The sequence below is a fragment of the Nannobrachium achirus genome (genome assembly GCF_963921795.1).
Source record: "Nannobrachium achirus genome assembly, chromosome: 19".
Classification (NCBI taxonomy): Eukaryota; Metazoa; Chordata; class Actinopteri; order Myctophiformes; family Myctophidae; genus Nannobrachium; species Nannobrachium achirus.
Genome location: NC_137826.1, coordinates 61030748 through 61055155, shown reverse-complemented (window position 1 = coordinate 61055155; position 24408 = coordinate 61030748). Strand labels below are relative to the sequence as shown.

The following is a 24408-nucleotide window of genomic DNA, read 5'->3' as shown; positions in this document are numbered from 1 at the left end:
ACTTAGATGCTTTAAATGTCAGGAGTATGGACATGTTGCTGCCGTTTGTGGGGGAAACAGAAGGTGCGGGAGGTGTGGGAAGGACAGCTGTGAGGAGAAGTGTAAGGAGAAGGAGGAAAAGGCGAGGTGCTTGCATTGTGGCGGTGAACACTATGCTGGGGCTGCACAGTGCCCAAGGAAAGTGACGGAGGTTAAGGTAAAGAAAATGAGAGAAGGAAGCAGGGGATTGTCATATGCGGAAGCGGTACAGAGAGTGGAGAGGAGCACCCAGGTGACAGTAGTTCAACCAGAACAGGAGGAAAAGACAGACGAGCCGGAGCACATAATATTGGACAAGAGACGATTCCTAGCATTTGTAGCGATGGTCATTAACTGTGCTGCAGAAATAAAGACAAAATCTGAGAGAATCAAAATGGTGTTAGACGCAGCAAGGAGATTCCTTAACGTGGCGGATGTTTCTGGAGAAGAACTGGATAATACCTTAAGAGAAGGGTTCTTGTCTACTCAGACAAGTAACAAGTGACAAGACAATGAGAGTAATATGGGGAATGGGAACACATAGGGTAATACTGTACACGGGTGGACATTATTTTCATCTCGAAAAGGAAAGTTACAAATAAGTTATACTCCCGACCTGTGGGAGGCAGCAATATGCCATAAGGCATCCAGTCTGCCGGAAACTTAAAAGAAGAAGAAGAAGAAGAAGCCGTAGTGTAGTGTAGCCTACCATACGTATATCGCTGCGGACCTGGCATCCCTCAGGGTGGTAGTTTCCAGAAGCAGAACCTCATGGTGAGTTACAGCAGCACAGCGCTGACATTATGACCTCATAAAACTACCTTTAATTACAACAATGACATCATTAAAACTCATCACAGCATTACAACGACACGTAGTTTAACACCGCACACAGCCTGACGTCACGTGTTGTAGTTTTAAAGCTTGTATTGTGTTCATCTCGTGCGGTGTGTTTCTGTTAGCTCTGCTGTGAACAGGACCGTCCTTCATCACCTCACCGTCATGGAGCAGCTTCAACCCGCTGAGGAGCGGTGTTGACAATTCGCCTCGTATTTTGATACAAAGGTTCACATTTAAAAACAAAGTGCTTGCTGAAGTCTCACGGGTTTCACAATGCGGTCCGCTTAGACAGAAATAACCTTATCTTCCTTATTTTTGATAAAAAGCATTTTTATCCGATCGGCGGCCATGTTCTCAGACTTTCAACCACGCGACCCCCATCGGTTGGGAGATGTACTGCACTCTTGATACATGTAAAACTTACGTAGACAATGGCGACCGATCAGATTAAAATGCTTCTTATTAAACAATACGGAAGATTCGGGTGATTCTGCTTTAAGCAGAACACATTGTGACATCCGTGAGCCTTCAGTAAGCACTTTATGTCTGAATTCAGAACGTTTGTTGTAAACATACTTGGCCAACTGGCTAAACTGCTCAACCCCAGGTTGAGGAGGATCCATGACGGTTATGATATGACAGTTATGTTTCAGTAGTGCGGTGTTAGCATAACGAGCTTTTATAAAAGAACACAACTCTTAACTTATTGTGTTTTATTGACGTCATTATGAGCCTCCTAACTGTCTGCCATGTTGTGTTTGTTGTGGAGCTGTTATTAGTGTGTTAATGTTGTTATTCTACTGCTATTGTTGAGAATGAAACCCTTTGCATTGCATTCATATAGCTAGCATGATGCTAATGCTAACCGGCTGCAGTGACAGAGCAGCTAATCAGGCCTTTATTGTTGACATGGAGAGATTTATATTAATTAATGTGATCATTAAACCCTCTGCTGCTTCATTATTGATTCATGACTGCATTTGGCATTGATTAAAAACATAACACAGTCCTGTAGATGCAGATAGACTGTAGCCTGATGGACCAAACCTCATCTTTTAGCTTATATTATGTTGTGTCTCTGATGAAGTCTAAACCAAAGCAGTTGGTTTCAGTTCATTTTATAGTTATAGTAGACACGTGTATTTATTTTATAGTTATTGTTATAGTTACAGTATAACTGTATATCTGTTTTATTTCAGTGTTTCATATTAATTTCATGCTGAGTTTCAGAGCTTCTCTCTGGAATCTTCTGGTATGGTCTCATCACTCTCATGCCCTAACCCTAACCCTAACCCTTCTGGTATGGTCTCATCACTCTCATGCCCAGAGCAGATCTACAAGAGCACAGCGCGTTGCCATGCGACGCCTTGTGATCTTGCAGATCTGCTATTTGTTTGGGGGAAAGGTTCATTTTATGAAAATCTTGTACATTTTATGTAAATAACCAGCTGAGCAACTCATAATAACAAGTAAGGCTCCCTAATCGGGAGATAAGCGACCGTAGGTCACTTATCTCCACAAATAGGGCAAAAATGGGTTTTGCCAAAATCTTCCTGATCCATGTTGATGACATGAGTGTAGACATACTGTGTAGTGATTTTCGTGATTTTAGGGCAAAATCTGTAGGAGCAGTGTCCAAAAATGTGTTTTTAAAAATCGGCCTGGAGGTGGCGCTATATGGGAGAGATTCATGTTGATGGGATGAGTGTAGACATACTGGCCCTCATTTATCAACGTGGTGCAGATCAAAATTTGGGTGTACACCGAAATTTAGGGAAGTCTCGACATTTATCATTTCAACTTGACTTTGACTTTGGTCTAGGGTAGGATCAAATCTCACGTCAGGTCCTGAGGTGGTGTACGATTCATCTTACACCACTTTGTTCCATCGTAGGCAGCAAAGCAGCATCTGACAGGCATCTAAACATATGTATTGACTAAAATAAATATATAGCTAGCAAAGAAATCCATAATAAAAATTTAAAAAAGAAAAAAGAAATGCGTATATTTCCTAAACGCATAAAAAATAGGTAAACGATATCCAAATCTTTTACAACAGGTGACATAATTAGAAGCGATCACCCGACCAATTAAAAACCGTTATGTACATTTTGGCACCTATTTAAATGAGATTTGACAGTCATCAGATGGCAACAATGGCAGACCTGGCTTTTCTAGAAGAGATCATAGCAGAGGCAGCAGAGGAAGAAGAGAATGGAGAAGAGGGTGCGCATCTTAGGGCCGAGCGGGTCTTTAAAGACAGAGCCGATCTATTAGCCGAAACCAACACCTGGCTGATGAGTCGGTTACGTTTTCCACGGCACATTTTAATCTGGCTGTGTGATAGACTCGAACCCATTTTAAGGAGACAAACCAGGCGCTCGCGCGCCATATCAGTGCCCACCCAGGTTCTCTCCACATTGGGGGTGCTGGCCACCGGGACATTCCAACGCGAGATCGGGGATAGGTCTGGCATCACTCAGCCCACGGTGAGCCGGATGATGCCTTCTGTACTGGAGGCTATTAAATCCCTTACAGAGGAATTCATCCGGTTCCCATATAACGAGGGGCACCAGCAAACATTGATTAAACGTGGGTTTTATGACATTGCTGGATTACCGAACGTGATTGGAGCGATTGACTGCACGCATGTCCGAATTAAGCCACCATCGGTTAATGCTTATGCATATGTCAATCGCAAAAACTACCATTCCATCAACGTTCAGGTAATTTGTGATGCCGACCTATCCCTCCTCAATGTGGTGGCCCGGTGGCCAGGGGGTTCCCACGACTCCTACATATTCCACAACAGTGGTGTGGGAATTGAACTGCAGGCGGGCGCTTTACGCGGCAGGAGTCATCTAATTGGTGAGTAGATTTGGCTATAGGCTTAAACATGAAAAACATTAATTTAGATGTATTCCAAATACTAACATTTCAGTGGGACATGTGTTCTAGGTGACAAAGGTTATGCCATGGCAGAGTACCTCATTACTCCACTGCAGGAACCCCAAACTGCCCAGGAGCGCAGGTTCAACGATGCGCACATCGATACACGCTCTACTGTGGAGCGCTGCATTGGGCATTTAAAAGGTGAGATGCGTGTGTGATCATTTAATCATTTATTTGGTTATCAGATATTTAAGTCTAATCCACATCTGCTTGTGTCACAAAGGCAGGTGGCTTTCCCTGAGCCACACTGGTGGCACAATGTTGTACAAGCCAGAGAAGGCTTGCAACATGATACTGGCCTGTGCTGTTCTCCATAATATTGCGGTGGCCCACGGAGTGCCCCTGGAAGGCCCCATGTTGATGGACGAGGCCGAGCCCATGGAACCAATGCTACCACTACCAGGGAATGATTACCAGAGGGCCGCAGAGAGGAGGGCGGAAATCATTCGTCGTTTTTAAAAATGTATGTAACCCCATTCTGACTGTTTAGCCTGATAAGCAACGAAATACTATTTATAATGCAGAAATGATAATTATCATTACAAAAATGCATACCGCAAAGTGCTCCAGGGTTTACAAACATTAGCATGAAATAGCAAAGGCAACGAAACAACATGGAATAAATCAGACACTTTACACAGCGTTTTACTGACCAACATTTTTTTATTCTGCATTCGGCCGCGTCTGCAGTACGCTGCAGATTCTTTCCACACCCTGAGAGATGCACTCGGTTAAATTAATTAAAGACCGATTGATCTGACCCAAGGCTTCGATAATATTCTGTTGGCCCTCCAGGACTGCTGCTGTGACCACCTGCGCCCTTTCGGCAGCAGAGGAAGGGCGCGCGCTCTCACCGCGCACCTCTCCTCTGCCTGCCGCAACACCACCACTACCAGCTGGGATGTTGGGGACCGTGGAAGGCCGCGCGCTCCCACCGCGCACCTCTCCACCGCCTCCCGCACGGGCCGCACCACCGCCAGCTGGGACATCGCTGCTGGGGACCGTGGAAGGCAGCGCGCTCTCACCGCGCAGTCCACGGCCTCCCGCACGGGCCGCACCACCGCCAGCTGGGACACCACTGCTGCTGGGGACCGCGGAAGGCCGCGCGCTCTCACCGCGCAGTCCACCGCCTCCCGCACGGGCCGCACCACCGCCAGCCGGGACACCACTGCTGGGGACCGAGGAACCACTGCCACCAGCTCCTTCCTCCTCTGAATCGGCTTCCCCCGTTGTGCCACTGCACGAAAGCTCTGAAATGACAAATTGTATAAAGAATAAAAACTACTGTAAATGTGTGAACGGTGTACTCATTTAAATGTAAGGCAATAGGCTACTGATATCATATGCATGATCTTACCATCAAAAACAGCGGTGTCGCCTCCTGGCACATCCAACCCTTCAATTGATTCCTTGCCTATCAGGCTGGCCACCCTCTCCTCCACCTCGGTCAGCTCCAAATCTGGATTAGTCTGGTCATAGGATCACAATGGAAATAAGTTTCCCATCTGTATTGCATTTAATCAACTTGTTGCTTTGCGGGCTACAATGTCACATAACAAACTTACTTGACCACCACCGGTTAACAGTGCGCTCTGGCGATGAGCGCTGATGCGCTTCTTGACTGCCATCTTAATGTCAGACCACTTCTTCTTAACCTATAAATTAATGAATGTAAATAGACATTATAAAAGAGAAGTAGGCCTACGCTGTGGCATATTGTTCAAATATAATAGGCTATATTAGGCTATAGGCTAAATCTAGATTGAAATGGTAAATCAAACAAATCTAGGCTATATCAAGCTATATTAAATCCATATTGAAATGGTAAATCATACCTCTGCTGTAGTCCTGACATCGCGTGAAACGCTGTTCACTTCAGTTGTTATCTTGGTCCAAATCTTGTTTTTGCTAAGAGCGCTAATCCCACCGCTTTTGTTACCAAACAGCGTACGCTTATGTTTGGCAACCTCCGAGGTGAGGACATCAACCTCCTCCTCCGCATAGTTTCGTTTTTTTGCCGTCTTCTGACAACTCATTGTCGCAAAATCTGGGGGAGAGGCTTCTGAGACTCGAATATTTAAGGGCGTGCCAGATTGAATTCAGCTGCGGCATTTATCAACGCTGGGATCAAATGTACGCCAGGTGTGTCTGTTTAGGAAGCATTGATAAATGCCGTGCACACGTTGCCCTACGCAAAATTTGGTGAAAAAAATAGACCATTTTTTACACTCCATTGATAAATGAGGGCCACTGTGTACAGATTTGCGTGATTTTAGGGCAAAAATTGTAGGAGCAGTGTCCAAAAATGTGTTTTGCAAGAATCGGCCTCATGGTGGCGCTAGAAGAGGGCCATGTGAGAAATGAGGGGTGGGGTCTCCGCGCCGGCAAGGCTGACGAATAGGTACCGGCCCCGGCTGTCCCGGTCGCTCCTAGCCGGAGTTACGGCATTTTATGTGAGCTGCAGTGTAGGGGGTCCTCCACTGGGGGCGCCACCACTTTTGCATCCGTTCTGGAGCACCAGGAGTGGGTGGTCCCCGGGAATTCCCCGTGAGCAGCCCCGTTGGGGTGGTCATTTGGTCAGTTTTGCACATTTGGTTGTTTTTTTACATCTGGGGGTCCCCCAGGGACCTGGTGGTCCCTGGAGCTCCGGGGGTCCTTGGAGATTGTAGTTTGGCAGGCAAGGAGCGTGTGTGCAAAATTTGGCATGGATCGGGGCAACGGTTGCGGAGATATGAGCAGGGCAAGAGTGTGACGTGTGAGGTGTGACAGACAGACGGACAGACTGACGGACTGACGGACTGACACTTTGTGCAGGGTTTGATAGTAAATGCGACCTACGGTCGCAATAATTCTATTCAGCATGTTTGACTCCCTGCCTGATGCAGCTGCTAGCCTCATGTGTTACTGTTACTGTAAAGGGTTACTTATTATTATTATTATTATTATTGGCAATTAATACTCATGGTTTTATTGATACAAACATCAATGCTTTCACATTTATTTATTGACATCTTGTTTCTCAGACACTGTACTAACCAGTAAGACTCCCTAATCGGGAGATAAGCGACCGTAGGTCTCGCTAGAAGAGGGCCATGTGAGAAATGAGGGGTGGGGTCTCCGCGTTGCCTTGGCGGACGAATAGGTACCGGCCCCGGCTCTCCCGGACGCTCCTAGGCCGAGTTAGGGCATTTTATGTGAGCTGCAGTGGAGGGGGTCCTCCACTGGGGGCGCCACCACTTTTGCATCCGTTCTGGAGTAGCAGGAGTGGGTGGTCCCCGGGAATTCCCCGTGAGCAGCCCCGTGGGGGTGGTCATTTGGTCATTTTTGCACATTTGGTATTTTTTTTACACCTGGGGGTCCCCCAGGGACCTGGGGGTCCCCCTGGAACTCCGGGGGTCCTTGGAGGTTGTAGTTTGGCAGGTAAGGAGTGTGTGTGCAAAATCTGGCATGGATCGGGGCAACGGTTGCGGAGATATGAGCAGGGCAAAAGTCTGACGTCTGACGTGTGACGGACGGACTGACTGACTGACGCACGGACACCTGGTGGAGCTTTCTGTAGTAAGTGCGACCTACGGTCGCAATAATATGATCATAATGATGAAGGTGAATACAATATAATTAATAATAGTAAATCTTGATCATCAAACGATAGAAGCATTCAGATAATCAGATTCTATGTTGCTGAAATCCCCCTAAAACATTGTCCTTGGAGTAAGCTAAGCTTTGCTGCTGTGATAATTGTTTGTCACATCTTAACACAAGTGTGTGGTTCAGTGTGTAGACTGCAGTGTCATAGCGTTGGGAAATGTATTTAAAAGTGTATTCTAATGTGATTAGTGATTATGAGAAACCCAGCTGAGATGATCTGGTACCCTTAAAGGAGTAGTTCACCCCCAAAATAACAATCTCTATAAGCCACATCAGTACACTCCTAAAAGACCATATCAGGTATTAATGATGGACAGTCAGACAGACTGGGATAACATCTAAAATATTGATTATCGTGGTGAGACGTTTTGATGCCTCTTATGTTTCAGCTTAATGCAGGCATTGTAATAGACCAGGGGTCTTCAATGTTTTCAGGCCAAGGACCCCTTAGTTGAGAGAGAGATGAAGCAGGGACCCCTTAGCTGAGAGAGAGATGAAGCAGGGACCCCTTAGCTGAGAGAGAGATGAAGCAGGGACCCCTTAGTTGAGAGAGAGATGAAGCAGGGACCCCTTAGCTGAGAGAGAGATGAAGCAGGGACCCCTTAGCTGAGAGAGAGATGAAGCAGGGACCCCTTAGCTGAGAGAGAGATGAAGCAGGGACCCCTTAGCCGAGAGAGAGATGAAGCAGGGACCCCTTAGCTGAGAGAGAGAGATGAAGCAGGGACCCCTTAGCCGAGAGAGATGAAGCAGGGACCCCTTAGCCGAGAGAGAGATGAAGCAGGGACCCCTTAGTTGAGAGAGAGATGAAGCAGGGACCCCTTAGTTGAGAGAGAGATGAAGCAGGGACCCCTTAGTTGAGAGAGAGATGAAGCAGGGACCCCTTAGTTGAGAGAGAGATGAAGCAGGGACCCCCACAAACTGTTCATAGATTCCATATAGTTTCATTGTTTGACAGCACAATCATCAGTGTGTTTTGGATTCATGTCAATTTGTGTTTTCAGATATTTAACCACTTGAACCGTCAATACTTAATAAACTTGACCTTTCACTCTGTACTTAGTCTGCTCTTTTTCCCCTCTACACTAAAGCTCACAAGCTTGTAGATCTGCTATTCGTGGCTAATGTTCTCAGAATATGGACGCTAGGGTTCAAGTGGTTAATGTAAAAAAGGAGGGACAAAAGCTTCTATCACTAAGATTTGGAGGACCCCCTGTAGTAACTCTGAGGACCCCCTAGGGGTCCTGGACCCCCTGTAGTAACTCTTAGGACCCCCTAGGGGTCCTGGACCCCCTGTTGAAGACCCCTGTAATACATTTGATAGTTTATTGAAACTATTGATAAATCAGTGCTCTCTCTCTAACACTAAGCAGTGTTAACAGGATGCACTCAGTGACTGTGTAGGACTAACCTTGTGTGTGTGTGTGTGTGTGTGTGTGTGTGTGTGTGTGTGTGTGTGTGTGTGTGTGTGTGTGTGTGTGTGTGTGTGTGTGTGTGTGTGTGTGTGTGCGCGCGCGCACCTGTTTCCTCACTGTCAAATACAGCTGTTTGGCCAACAGACAGCTGACACACACACACACACACACACACACCACGTGAGCCCCTCCCCTATATGCTTCTCATATGATGGCTAAAATAGCCGATCTACAAGCTGACAGCTGTTAGCTTACTGCTCATAGTTTACATGTGTGATAATGATGGTCCACACAGATAAAGACTGGTTCCCCTTAAGCCATTGCCATAGGGGTTCCAAATGCACCTTTAGGTCTGCAGTCTGTACTTTGACTCAGAGTGTAGAAATGGACCCTTCAGGGGTTGACACTAAGGTCTCAGAGGCACTTGCCCGTCAGGCAAGTACAGGTCATGTTCTACTTGCCCAAAGGTCATGTCCACTTGCCCGAACATTAAATCTTCCATTATAAAACAATAGGTAAGATTTTAATTACTGCTCAATTCAACACTTATTTCTTTACTTTCTGGGGCTGTGTGATAAAATGTCATATCACAATACCTCCACATCCAAATACCTACAGTGCATAGCTATGATTATGACCATACTATACTATACTATACTATACTATACTATACTATACTATGGTTTCACACTAATTTCAAGTGTAGCAACAGTGAAAACAGCACATTTAAGGTAAACAGTGCTCTTAGTTATTTTACATTCCACAGACCAGAAGCACTCTGGCCACGTTTAGGTGTTTAGACATATCTGGTGTTGTTTATAGACCGTTTGTGTGTCCCTTCTCAAACAAGCACTTGCCCCGTTGGAAAACCTGAAAGCAAACTTCACCTGCCCAAGTTTTATTGATTTACAGGTGGGCAAGCCTTAGTGTCAATGCCTGACCTCATTAGAATAATATATATTATAACATGTACTGTATGTTCATACAGGCTTCAGCACTCAGAGCAGGGTAACATCATATAATATAATATAATATATATTATAACATACTGTATGTTCATATAGGCTTCAGCACTCAGAGCAGGGTAACATCATATAATATAATATAATATATATTATAACATGTACTGTATGTTCATACAGGCTTCAGCACTCAGAGCAGGGTAACATCATATAATATAATATAATATATATTATAACATACTGTATGTTCATACAGGCTTCAGCACTCAGAGCAGGGTAACATCATATAATATAATATAATATATATTATAACATGTACTGTATGTTCATACAGGCTTCAGCACTCAGAGCAGGGTAACATCATATAATATAATATAATATATATTATAACTATGTTCCTACAGGCTTCAGCACTCAAAGAGCAGGGTAACATCATATAATATAATATAATATATATTATAACATACTGTATGTTCCTACAGGCTTCAGCACTCAGAGCAGGGTAACATCATATAATATAATATAATATATATTATAACATACTGTATGTTCATACAGGCTTCAGCACTCAGAGCAGGGTAACATCATATAATATAATATAATATATATTATAACATACTGTATGTTCCTACAGGCTTCAGCACTCAGAGCAGGGTAACATCATATAATATAATATAATATATATTATAACATGTACTGTATAATATAATATAATATATATTATAACATACTGTATGTTCCTACAGGCTTCAGCACTCAGAGCAGGGTAACATCATATAATATAATATAATATATATTATAACATGTACTGTATGTTCATACAGGCTTCAGCACTCAGAGCAGGGTAACATCATATAATATAATATAATATATATTATAACTGTATGTTCCTATAGGCTTCAGCACTCAAAGAGCAGGGTAACAAGGCCCTCAGTGGAGGGAACATCGATGAGGCGATCCGCTGCTACACGGAGGCGGTGGTCCTGGAGCCCAACAACCATGTGCTCTACTCCAACCGCTCTGCTGCCTACGCCAAGAAGGCTGACTACGAGAACGCTCTGAAGGACGCCTGTCACACCATCAAGATCAAACCTGACTGGGGCAAGGTGAGAGTTACAGGGTTCCCACGGTCATGACATTTCTGGAAATATTTTGAAATTAGAAAAATATTTTTCCAGTACTGGAAAAGTTTTGGAATGTATCAAGGGTCCTGGAAGGTCCTGGAAAAAAATATCTATGCATTGTCTTTGGTTATTGATTTTGTTAATATCTCTGAAATGACAAATTAAACATTGGCCAAATTGTCAAATATTAGAGGCAGAAATTGTGAAAATAGCCGATCTACATGCTCACAACGCCTCGCAACACAAGGCGTTGTGAGCATGTAGATCTGCTATTTTCAAAATAGAACCGTCTCATACAAAATGTAATTCCTCAACTCTTAGTGCTTGTCAGGTTGCCGGTGTCCATCCATCCATCCATCTTCAACCGCTTACAATACCTGTCTTTAGGCATTGCTGTTATTTATTCCGGCTGTTTTCACTAGTTTTGTGCGACAGTCTTGTATGATGAAGCAGGGCTTTGCTTTACCAAAAGACGTACACATTTCAAACTTGGAGATACGAGGTTTCTGCCCAACAGTGACGATATTTTAGTGATTATGTTGCGAGGAAAACGTTGAGATAACAGCCATTTTGGTTAGAACTGACTGAAAATAACTTTGTACTTCAAGTTTAAAATGATACTAAATAATTTTTCCAAATATTATCAAATGATCTCGCGGCACCCCTGGACTGCCGTCATGGCACCCCAGGGTTTGCCTGACTGCGAGCGCCAGACATCTCACACTACGTTCACTACGTTTCACTCCGGGAGAGTCTGAGATTACCAGGGCAGATTCTATTTCGGCGTGGGCGGGCTAAAGCCTATTGACGTCACACACACACACACACACACACATACACACACACACACGCGACGTGGCGTGACATTGCAAAAATACGTTATTTCTCATAACATATTATATGTCTGCATGTTTACGTTAGTGCAAAATGGTATTAAAACGTGAGGAAACGGCACTATTTCATAGTTTATTAATAATACGAGTCGAGTCTGACTCCGCCATGACAGTTTTCACGGACCAATCAGAGTCCACTAGACTCTCACGTGGGCAGAGGACACCAATCAGAGTCCACGAGCGAGTCTCACGTGAGCTCAAGAGCTCTGTTTGGAGGGGGCTGGGACCGGAGCATAGAGTTCACGTGCCCCAAGCATACAACCCTGATTGGCCCATTCAATGCGCCCGCTCTTCAGGCGCGTTTGAAATAGATTAAAATATGTGCAGCTTCAGTCCACACTACAAACCACCCACCAACAGGGGGGGGTGATGTGCGGACTGAAGTGTCAGGCTACCCCAGGGTGCCCCGTCACCCACTTTGAAAACCCCTGCTCTAGGAAAGTATTTATAACTCTAACTGTTGTGATCCAGGCTTACTCCATCCAGTAAAGCATGTTATAACAGAATGTTTCTAACTGTTGTTATCCAGGGTTACTGTAGTAAAGTATTGTACAACTCTCTAAATCCAGGGTTACTCTAGTAAAGCATGTTATAACAGAATGTTTCTAACTGTGTTATCCAGGGTTACTCTAGTAAAGTAATGTATAACTAACTGTTAATATCCAGGGTTACTCTGGTAAAGTATTGTATAACTCTAACTGTGTTATCCAGGGTTACTCTAGTAAAGTAATGTATAACTAACTGTTAATATCCAGGGTTACTCTGGTAAAGTATTGTATAACTCTAACTGTGTTATCCAGGGTTACTCTAGTAAAGTAATGTATAACTAACTGTTAATATCCAGGGTTACTCTGGTAAAGTATTGTATAACTCTAACTGTGTTATCCAGGGTTACTCTAGTAAAGTAATGTATAACTAACTGTTAATATCCAGGGTTACTCTGGTAAAGTATTGTATAACTCTAACTGTGTTATCCAGGGTTACTCCAGGAAAGCCACAGCCCAGGAGTTCCAGGGTCGGTTGGAGGAGGCCAAGCTGACCTACAGAGAAGGACTGAGACATGAACCTCAGAACCAGCAGCTGAAAGAGGGGCTTCAGAACATAGAGGCCCGCTTAGCAGGTTAGAACTGAACACTAGTTACTAACTAGTTACTAACTAGTTACTAACCCTAACCAGCAGCTGAAAGAAGGACTGGGCCTGCCTCGCAGGTTAGAGCTGAACACTAGTTACTAACTAGTTACTAACTAGAGGTCCGCCTAGCAGGTTAGAACTAACCACTAGTTACTAACTAGTTAGTAACTAGAGGCTCGCTTAGCAGGTTGGAGTTGAACTAAAACTCTAGTTACTAACTAGTTACTAGCAGGTTACATCTTAATAAACACTAGTTACTAACCCTAACCAGCAGCTTAAAGAGGGGCCACAGCACATAGAGGCCCGCCTAACAGGTTGGAGTTTAACTAACCACTAGTTACTAACTAGTTACTAACTGGAGGCCCGCCTAGCAGTTTGGAGTTTAACTAACCACTAGTTACTAACTAGTTACTAACTGGAGGCCTGCCTAGCAGGTTGGAGTTTAACTAACCACTAGTTACTAACTGGAGGCCTGCCTAGCAGGTTGGAGTTTAACTAACCACTAGTTACTAACTAGTTACTAACTGGAGGCCCGCCTAGCAGTTTGGAGTTTAACTAACCACTAGTTACTAACTAGTTACTAACTGGAGGCCCGCCTAACAGGTTGGAGTTTAACTAACCACTAGTTACTAACTAGTTACTAACTGGAGGCCCGCCTAGCAGGTTGGAGTTTAACTAACCACTGGTTACTAGCAGTAGTGATGTCATCACTGCAGGTTTGCCAGCTTGCCTCAGTGTTTTACTTTGGGATTTCATTGATCAGGGAAACAACACAGAACAACCTTTACACAAACATACTGGTTAATGATCAGAGAAACAACACAGAACAACCTTTACACAAACATACTGGTTAATGATCAGAGAAACAACACAGAACAACCTTTACACAAACATACTGGTTAATGATCAGAGAAACAACACAGAACAACCTTTACACAAACATACTGGTTAATGATCAGAGAAACAACACAGAACAACCTTTACACAAACATACTGGTTAATGATCAGAGAAACAACACAGAACAACCTTTACACAAACATACTGGTTAATGATCAGAGAAACAACACAGAACAACCTTTACACAAACATACTGGTTAATGATCAGAGAAACAACACAGAACAACCTTTACACAAACATACTGGTTAATGATCAGAGAAACAACACAGAACAACCTTTACACAAACATACTGGTTAATGATCAGAGAAACAACACAGAACAACCTTTACACAAACATACTGGTTAATGATCAGAGAAACAACACAGAACAACCTTTACACAAACATACTGGTTAATGATCAGAGAAACAACACAGAACAACCTTTACACAAACATACTGGTTAATGATCAGAGAAACAACACAGAACAACCTTTACACAAACATACTGGTTAATGATCAGAGAAACAACACAGAACAACCTTTACACAAACATACTGGTTAATGATCAGAGAAACAACACAGAACAACCTTTACACAAACATACTGGTTAATGATCAGAGAAACAACACAGAATAACCTTTACACAAACATACTGGTTAATGCATAAAGTCTAAGACTTGACTACATTGTGGTCCTCGATAATAAAACCTTGACAAATTCACGCAGGAACAATATCTATCTACAGTAATAATGAACCCCTTCTCCATGCTTAACCTGTTAGATATGTATTATGCAGTGTTGATTTCGTTGACTAAAACTTTGACATAAAATGTTTGTCGACTGTGTTTTTTTCACTGACAAAAACGAAATAAAAACTAAACAAAAACTAAGCTGTGATGACTAAAACTAAGACTAAATATATTGACAATCTCGTCAACAAAATAAAAGCTAGACTAAAACGTTATGGAGGGACTGGTGGAGAAGAGTCATTTGGTTGCTCTGAGGTGTTGTGTGCTGAAAATAGCAGATCTACAAGCTCACTGTGAGCTTGTAGATCTGCTATTTTCAGCACACAACCAAGTATAAAATCAGTCATTACGATGCCATCAAGGCCTGCCAAAATACATTTTAGCTGACTAAATCAACTGTAGATTTAGTCGCCTAAAATCCTATGATATTTAGTCTACTAAAATTAGACTAAAACTAATACTTTTCAGGTGACACATTTATGACTAAAACTAAATGACATTTTATTCAAAAGACTGACTAAAACTAAATCAAAAGTTGCTGTTAGATATTATGTATATATTATGATATAATGATAATAATGAATGATATTATATTTATATAACAGAGAAGAAGATGATGAACCCGTTCTCCGTGCCCAACCTGTATGAGAAGCTGGAGTCTGACCCCAGGACCAGAGAACTGATGTCTGATCCAAGCTACAGAGAACTGCTGGAGCAGCTGAAGAACAAGCCTGCAGAGCTGGGAACGTACGTATAGATAGCACCCCCTACTGGTCAGCTTAGGAACAAGCCTGCAGAGCTGGGAACGTATGTATAGCACCCCCTAGTGGTCAGCTGTGGAACAAGCCTGCAGAGCTGGGAACGTACGTATAGATAGCACCCCCTACTGGTAGGAGCTGGGAACGTACGTATAGATAACACCCCTAGTGGTCAGCTTAGGAACTAGTCTTCAGCGCTGGGAACGTACGTATAGATCATTTTATTAGACAAAAATGCAGTACAGTACAAGTACAGTTAAACACCCTGCCTAAAACGAACATCCCAAATGTGTCGAACAGGAAGTGGCAATGTGTCTAACAGGAAGTGGTGATTTGTCTAACAGGAAGTAGTCTTGCGTAGCCAGACAACTATTCCACAATCTCTGAATGCTATATAGAGTCTGGAATGGCAGCTGTTGAACGGCGAGTATCGGGAGTAGACACTGCTGCACTGAACTGTAGTCCCCTGGTAGTCCCATTGGAAACATAACAGAAACACACTAGCACAGACAGAGTCATTCTAATGAACTGTAGTCCCATTGGAAACATAACAGAAACACACTAGCACAGACAGTCATTCTAATGAACTGTAGTCCCATTGGAAACATAACAGAAGCACACTAGCACAGACAGTCATTATAATGAACTGTAGTCCCATTGGAAACATAACAGAAACACACTAGCACAGACAGTCATTCTAATGAACTGTAGTCCCATTGGAAACATAACAGAAGCACACTAGCACAGACAGAGTCATTCTAATGAACTGTAGTCCCATTGGAAACATAACAGAAACACACTAGCACAGACAGAGTCATTCTAATGAACTGTAGTCCCATTGGAAACATAACAGAAACACACTAGCACAGACAGAGTCATTATAATGAACTGTAGTCCCATTGGAAACATAACAGAAACACAGTAGCTCAGACAAAGTCAGTCGAGCGGCCTATTCTTGTTATGGGTGTATAGTTTGAGAAAACGTTTGAAAACATCATGGAGGTAACACCAATAACGCCAGAGAAAGATGAAATAACGCCCCCAGAAATGTTGAAAGGAGACATAACGCTTCCAGTAGGACATGTTATTGCTACTGCACCAAGGGAGCGGTTGCGTCACATCCGCTCTATCTCGCACTCATGGTTTCCATTTCCGTGCCCCAGACTGTTGACGGGAGCATTTCCCAAACAGTCTGGCCACGCGAGACTAAACGGGAAGTGGTGATGTGTCCAACAGGAAGCTGCAGGACCCCCGGGTGATGACCACCCTGTCGGTGCTGCTGGGGTTGGACCTGGCTGGGATGGACGAGGAGGAGGAGCCTACCCCGCCCCCTCGCCCCAAACCCAAAGAGACCACGCCCCCTCCCCCCAAAGAGGAGGACCTGCCCGAGCACAAGAGGAAGGTAAACAATAATTACAATGATGTCACAATGATTACAATGATGTCACAATGATTACAATGATATAAACACCTGTCACAAAACACCCTTCGTGTTGTAATGACGGTTTCTCTACCCCTGAGCCACTGCTGCCCCATCTAATGAGAGTGTTGTGGTTTACCAGGCTCTGAAGGAGAAGGATCTGGGCAACGCTGCCTACAAGAAGAAGGATTTCCCCACCGCTCTGAAACATTATGAAGCTGCCATCGCCCACGACCCTACCAACATGACCTACATCAATAACCAAGCAGGTAATGACCCTACCAACATGACCTACATCAATAACCAAGCAGGTAATGACCCTACCAACATGACCTACATCAATAACCAAGCAGGTAATGACCCTACCAACATGACCTACATCAATAACCAAGCAGGTAATGACCCTACCAACATGACCTACATCAATAACCAAGCAGGTAATGACCCTACCAACATGACCTACATCAATAACCAAGCAGGTAATGACCCTACCAACATGACCTACATCAATAACCAAGCAGGTAATGACCCTACCAACATGACCTACATCAATAACCAAGCAGGTAATGACCCTACCAACATGACCTACATCAATAACCAAGCAGGTAATGACCCTACCAACATGACCTACATCAATAACCAAGCAGGTAATGACCCTACCAACATGACCAACATCAATAACCAAGCAGGTAATGACCCTACCAACATGACCTACATCAATAACCAAGCAGGTAACGACCCTACCAACATGACCTACATCAATAACCAAGCAGGTAACCTACCTTAACACAACGGCCGCTAAGGTTTCTAACATTTCTAGCTGTTGCTGCTGCCGCCGGTCACTTACGCTTTATTTTGTAGAGCCTCGGAAGCTTTGTGCGTGTGCACGTGAGTGTCCGCTGACGATTGAGGAAGACAATCCATTTGTTTACAAACGCTTGCGGAACTAAAATCCAAACCGGGGCCGACCATCGCGGTAAAGTGTCGCCGTGAAAACAGGCAGATCTCTGCTTCCCTGGCGTTCTTTGCACCTTATTCAGAGATAAAGCTGTTTTTATGTTTCACCATAGAATAGAAGTCTATGCAGCATAGACGCTCCATTTTGTTTCTGTGCGAGTCACGTTATGACGTATGGACCAGGGTCTTTCACAGACAACACAACATGCGCGCAGCTGCACGCTGCACAGTTAACCCTTTGTCTCGTTTCTCAACGAGACAACTGATTTTTGGCACAGCGACCTCCAGTGGCCTTATCTCCTTACTGAACGAGTTTGGCTCCATGGGTGTTAACGACCCTACCTTAACGACCCTACCTTAACGACCCTACCTTAACACTTATGTTGCAATGATTTTTTCTCTTCAATGTCTCGCGTTGCCATGGTTACCATAGACTTCCATGTAATTGTGCAATTGTGTAAAAAGTGCACGCCCATGCCTAGATGATGCACCACGTGTGTAGATGCTGTTCACAGCTTTCAAACAAAAAAATCCGCTTGGAAATCCGTTCAGGCATTCATGATTTATCAGCCATTATGTTTTCTTCAGATGTAAACAAACATGGCTGCCATGTTTGAAAGAATGAGTTGGTATGGGGGTTAAACATGCAATTTCGCGATCGCGATCATGCCTAATACATTTCTGGAGGTCCAAAAAAAATGTTTGAAAAAAAAAAAAGAAAAAAAACCGCCCAAACTCGGGGTTGGCACAGCGGTAGTACCAATACAAACTCGTGAAACTCGGGGTTGGCACCATATGTGTTAACAACCCTACTTTAACGACCCTACCAACATGACCTACATTAACACTTATACTTTTCTTTACTCTTGTATGATTAAACGCCCACTGCCAGCCATTTTCTTACCTTTTCAAGTTGTTGCATTTCTTTTTCGTATCGGGTACGATTGGCCCGCCCATCGATCACGCAAACAGACACGTTCTTTGTGATCATGTGGAGGGGAAAAAAGTAACTTGTTTTGTCGTATGTTTTTAACATGTATGTTGTATGTTTTTAACATGTATGTTGTATGTTCCAGCGGTGTACTTAGAGCAGGGAGACATGTATGTTATGTTAACATGTATGTTGTATGTTAAGTTAACATGTATGTTATGTTAACATGTATGTTATGTTAACATGTATGTTATGTTAACATGTATGTTGTATGTTAAGTTAACATGTATGTTATGTTAACATGTATGTTATGTTAACATGTATGTTATGTTAACATGTATGTTGTATGTTATGTTAACATGTATGTTATGTTAACATGTATATTGTATGTTATCTATGTGTTTAACATGTATATTGTATGTGTTTAACATGTATGTTGTATGTTCCAGCGGTCTACTTTGAGCAGGGGGACATGTATGTTATGTTAACATGTATGTTGTATGTTCCAGCGGTGTACTTTGAGCAGGGAGACATGTATGTTATGTTAACATGTATGTTAAGTTAACATGTATGTTATGTTAACATGTATGTTATGTTAACATGTATGTTGTATGTTATCTATGTGTTTAACATGTATGTTGTATGTTAAGTTAACATGTATGTTATGTTAACATGTATGTTATGTTAACATGTATGTTGTATGTTAAGTTAACATGTATGTTGTATGTTATCTATGTGTTTAACATGTATGTTGTATGTTATGTTAACATGTATGTTATGTTAACATGTATGTTATGTTAACATGTATGTTGTATGTTAAGTTAACATGTATGTTGTATGTTAAGTTAACATGTATGTTATGTTAACATGTATATTGTATGTTAAGTTAACATGTATTTTATGTTAACATGTATATTGTATGTGTTTAACATGTATGTTGTATGTTCCAGCGGTCTACTTTGAGCAGGGGGACATGTATGTTATGTTAACATGTATGTTGTATGTTAAGTTAACATGTATGTTATGTTAACATGTATATTGTATGTGTTTAACATGTATGTTGTATGTTCCAGCGGTCTACTTCGAGCAGGGAGACATGTATGTTATGTTAACATGTATGTTATGTTAACATGCATGTTGTATGTTAAGTTAACATGTATGTTATGTTAACATGTATGTTATGTTAACATGTATGTTGTATGTTAAGTTAACATGTATGTTATGTTAACATGTATGTTATGTTAACATGTATGTTGTATGTTAAGTTAACATGTATGTTATGTTAACATGTATGTTATGTTAACATGTATGTTAAGTTAACATGTATGTTATGTTAACATGTATATTGTATGTTATCTATGTGTTTAACATGTATGTTGTATGTTCCAGCGGTCTACTTTGAGCAGGGGGACATGTATGTTATGTTAACATGTATGTTATGTTAACATGTATATTGTATGTTATCTATGTGTTTAACATGTATGTTGTATGTTCCAGCGGTCTACTTTGAGCAGGGAGACATGTATGTTATGTTAACATGTATGTTAAGTTAACATGTATGTTATGTTAACATGTATATTGTATGTTATCTATGTGTTTAACATGTATGTTGTATGTTCCAGCGATCTACTTTGAGCAGGGGGACATGTATGTTATGTTAACATGTATGTTGTATGTTCCAGCGGTCTACTTTGAGCAGGGAGACATGTATGTTATGTTAACATGTGTGTTGTATGTTTTCAGCGGTCTACTTCGAGCAGGGGGACATGTATGTTATGTTAACATGTATGTTGTATGTTTTCAGCGGTCTACTTTGAGCAGGGGGACATGTATGTTATGTTAACATGTGTGTTGTATGTTTTCAGCGGTCTACTTTGAGCAGGGAGACATGTATGTTATGTTAACATGTGTGTTGTATGTTTTCAGCGGTCTACTTCGAGCAGGGGGACATGTATGTTATGTTAACATGTATATTGTATGTTATCTATGTGTTTAACATGTATGTTGTATGTTCCAGCGGTCTACTTTGAGCAGGGGGACATGTATGTTATGTTAACATGTATATTGTATGTTATCTATGTGTTTAACATGTATGTTGTATGTTCCAGCGGTCTACTTCGAGCAGGGGGACATGTATGTTATGTTAACATGTATGTTGTATGTTTTCAGCGGTCTACTTCGAGCAGGGGGACATGGATCGGTGCAGAGAGCTGTGCAACAAGGCCATCGACGTGGGAAGAGAAAACCGTGAAGATTACAGACAGATCGCCAAGTGAGTCTACATGATTATCCATCCATATACACTGTAGGCCTATACATATCTAAACTCGGCACAAAAAGAAAGGAAACTTGATTTCGGTCCATTATATCTCCCCTTTAATAATACCAATTTGTATTGTGCTTTATATCATTCATGGTTGATTTGTCACCTTTACAACGAGGTACAGCTTGTAAGCATCAGGCATTTGAGGCATGAGCTACACAGCCAAACGTGTGGGTAGCGCTGACCAAAGTTTTGTCAAAATGGCTTGCAATGCTGTTCTGCTGGCATTTACTCTCGTTTCGGGCTTCCCTGACACTGAGCTTAACATTAACTCTTTTTCTGCCAGATGTTATTATTTATTTATTGGGTCTGGTGCCAGCAAAAAGCGGCCTACCTTTGCGACGTTATAGTAGATAGACGTTTTTTTTTTTTTTTTTTAAAGAATTATTGCGCAACATGCACTTTGGTGGACCTGGCAGCAGAGGGCGGCGTCATGCAAGAATTAATGTGAATTTGGCCGTTCTGAGTTGCCATCCATTGAGACCAGTCACTCCCCACAGAGCCACAGGGCCAGAGAAATCAACACGGAAGTGAATTGGTCTCCGTTGATGTTAACGCATAATGGATTTTTTACACCATCACCGCGGCAGATGTGTTTACAGTACACGGCGGCGCGACCCCTCATCAGCTTACGGACATCAACAAGGTAAACGAACGAACGGCCGTATTGGCTTTGCTCGAGGTTCAGAATTGGGGCGAACGTTAACGTCCGTAGCAGTAAAACAGTTAACAAAGATGGAAAAATGGCCAAAATGTGTTTTTTTATTTTTTATTTTATTTACCTTATTACTGTGGGAGAGTGCAATCATTCAATGCTCCAAGCAACAAAGGTGAACACCAAAAGAACAGTATTGCAGGCCTGCCAGGCCATTTTCACAATTTTTGGAGGGGCGCTACCCACACGTTTGGCTGTGTTGCTCATTCCACGAATGCCAGATCCTTACAAGCTGTACTTTGCTGTAAAGGTGACAAATCATCGATAACAATGCTATCAAACAATACCATTTGGCATAATTAAAGGGGAGCTATAAAGGACCGAATGTTGGAAATGTTTGGGTTGGCGCTACCCACATGTTTGGCTGTGGTGCTCATTCCACAAATGGCCAATGCTTACAAGCTGTACCTCGTTGTAAAGGTGATGACTCAACGATTAAAGTGATATGAAACACAATACAAATTGGTATTATTAAAGGGGAGATATAATGGACCGAAGTCAAGTTTACTTTCTTTATGTGCTGAGTATGTCAACATTACCAAGTGAGTGTGTTAACCCTTGCAGAGCCCTGGCCAGAATGTTACTGTAAATACATGTATTATTTTATATCATTAACCCTTGCCAGAATGTTACTATAAATACATGTATTATTTTATATCATTAACCCTTGCAGAGTTACTGTAAATAAATGTATTATTTTATATCATTAACCCTTGCCAGAATGTTACTATAAATAAATGTATTATTTTATATCATTAACCCTGGCCAGAATGTTACTATAAATAAATGTATTATTTTATATCATTAACCCTTGCCAGAATGTTACTGTAAATAAATGTATTATTTTATATCATTAACTCATACAGTGCCAAACGACTTTTAGATCAACTTTCTCACTATGGACTTCCCTGCCAGACGACTTAAATCGACTTTTACTTAGAAAAAAAACAAAAAAAAAAATTTTTTTTCAAAAAATTTTTTTTTCAAAAAAAAATGTTTGGACCCCATTAAATCTAGTAAACATGATTTTAATCGCGATTTTGCATGTTCCACCCCCATACAACCCCATCTTTCATACAGGATAGCCATCTTTGCTTACATAACATGTAAAACATAATGGCTATTATCTCAAGAATGCCTGAACGGATTTCCAATCTGTTTTTTTTGTTTGAAAGCTGTGAACAGCCTGCACAAACATGGTGCATGATCTGTGCATGGGCGTGCATGATCTGTGCACTATAAATTACATGGAAGTCTATGGAGAGGGCTGGCAGGGAGAACCCAAAGAAGGCATATTTAATTGGCAGTAACTGAGTTAACCCTTGCCAGAATGTTACTGTAAATAAATGTATTATTTTATATCATTAACCCTTGCCAGAATGTTACAGTAAATAAATGTATTATTTTATATCATTAACCCTTGCAGGGCCCTGGCCAGAATCGGTAACTCGTACTTCAAGCAGGAGAGGTACGTGGAAGCCATCCAGTTCTTCAACAAGAGTCTATCAGAACATCGTACGCCCGACGTCCTGAAGAAATGTCAGCAGGTACGCTTTTCTAAGCAAGTTAGGAAGTCAAAGCTTCACATAATGAACGGTTCATTCAGTCATAGAAAGCTCTTCACATAATGAACGGTTCATTCAGTCATAGAAAGCTCTTCACATAATGAACGGTTCATTCAGTCATAGAAAGCTCTTCACATAATGAACGGTTCATTCAGTCATAGAAAGCTCTTCACATAATGAACGGTTCATTCAGTCATAGAAAGCTCTTCACATAATGAACGGTTCATTCAGTCATAGAAAGCTCTTCACATAATGAACGGTTCATTCAGTCATATAAAGCTCTTCACATAATGAACGGTTCATTCAGTCATAGAAAGCTCTTCACATAATGAACGGTTCATTCAGTCATAGAAAGCTCTTCACATAATGAACGGTTCATTCAGTCATAGAAAGCTCTTCACATAATGAACGGTTCATTCAGTCATAGAAAGCTCTTCACATAATGAACGGTTCATTCAGTCATAGAAAGCTCTTCACATAATGAACGGTTCATTCAGTCATAGAAAGCTCTTCACATAATGAACGGTTCATTCAGTCATAGAAAGCTCTTCACATAATGAACGGTTCATTCAGTCATAGAAAGCTCTTCACATAATGAACGGTTCATTCAGTCATATAAAGCTCTTCACATAATGAACGGTTCATTCAGTCATAGAAAGCTCTTCACATAATGAACGGTTCATTCAGTCATAGAAAGCTCTTCACATAATGAACGGTTCATTCAGTCATAGAAAGCTCTTCACATAATGAACGGTTCATTCAGTCATAGAAAGCTCTTCACATAATGAACGGTTCATTCAGTCATAGAAAGCTCTTCACATAATGAACAGTTAATTTAGTCGTACATAGAAAGCTCTTCCCACTCTGGAGCGTCCGCGTCGCTTTGCTTGTGTCACTGAAACAGTTTGGTTGGCCAGTGTGATCTAGGTTGGCCAATCAGAGGCAGGTGGGGGCGGGTCTTTTCCTGCGTTCGGACATAGGAACTGTTGTGCACTCTGGTTCATGTCTGCGTTGTGAGCTTGTAGATCTGCTATTTTCACAATAGAAACCTTGTTATACACAATGTAATGGCTCAACTCTTAGTGCTCGTCAGGGTGGGAGGGGGTGGGGGGTCCCCAGTTAAAATATG

At 42.0% G+C, this 24408-nt stretch overlaps 1 protein-coding gene across 1 annotated transcript in view; it reads left to right on the top strand.

Moving 5' to 3' along the window:
* The first annotated feature begins 738 nt into the window (after positions 1 to 738).
* The window catches only part of LOC308304301 (stress-induced-phosphoprotein 1-like), a 46199-nt gene continuing 22529 nt past the window's right edge, over positions 739 to 24408 (top strand). Inside the window, exons 1-8 of the mRNA XM_080748878.1 lie at positions 739 to 792; positions 10729 to 10938; positions 12828 to 12969; positions 15216 to 15357; positions 16605 to 16770; positions 16931 to 17057; positions 20846 to 20948; positions 23141 to 23261. Coding sequence (XP_080605004.1) covers positions 790 to 792; positions 10729 to 10938; positions 12828 to 12969; positions 15216 to 15357; positions 16605 to 16770; positions 16931 to 17057; positions 20846 to 20948; positions 23141 to 23261 — 1014 coding nt within the window. The 5' untranslated portion in view covers positions 739 to 789. The remainder of the gene's footprint in view (positions 793 to 10728; positions 10939 to 12827; positions 12970 to 15215; positions 15358 to 16604; positions 16771 to 16930; positions 17058 to 20845; positions 20949 to 23140; positions 23262 to 24408) is intronic.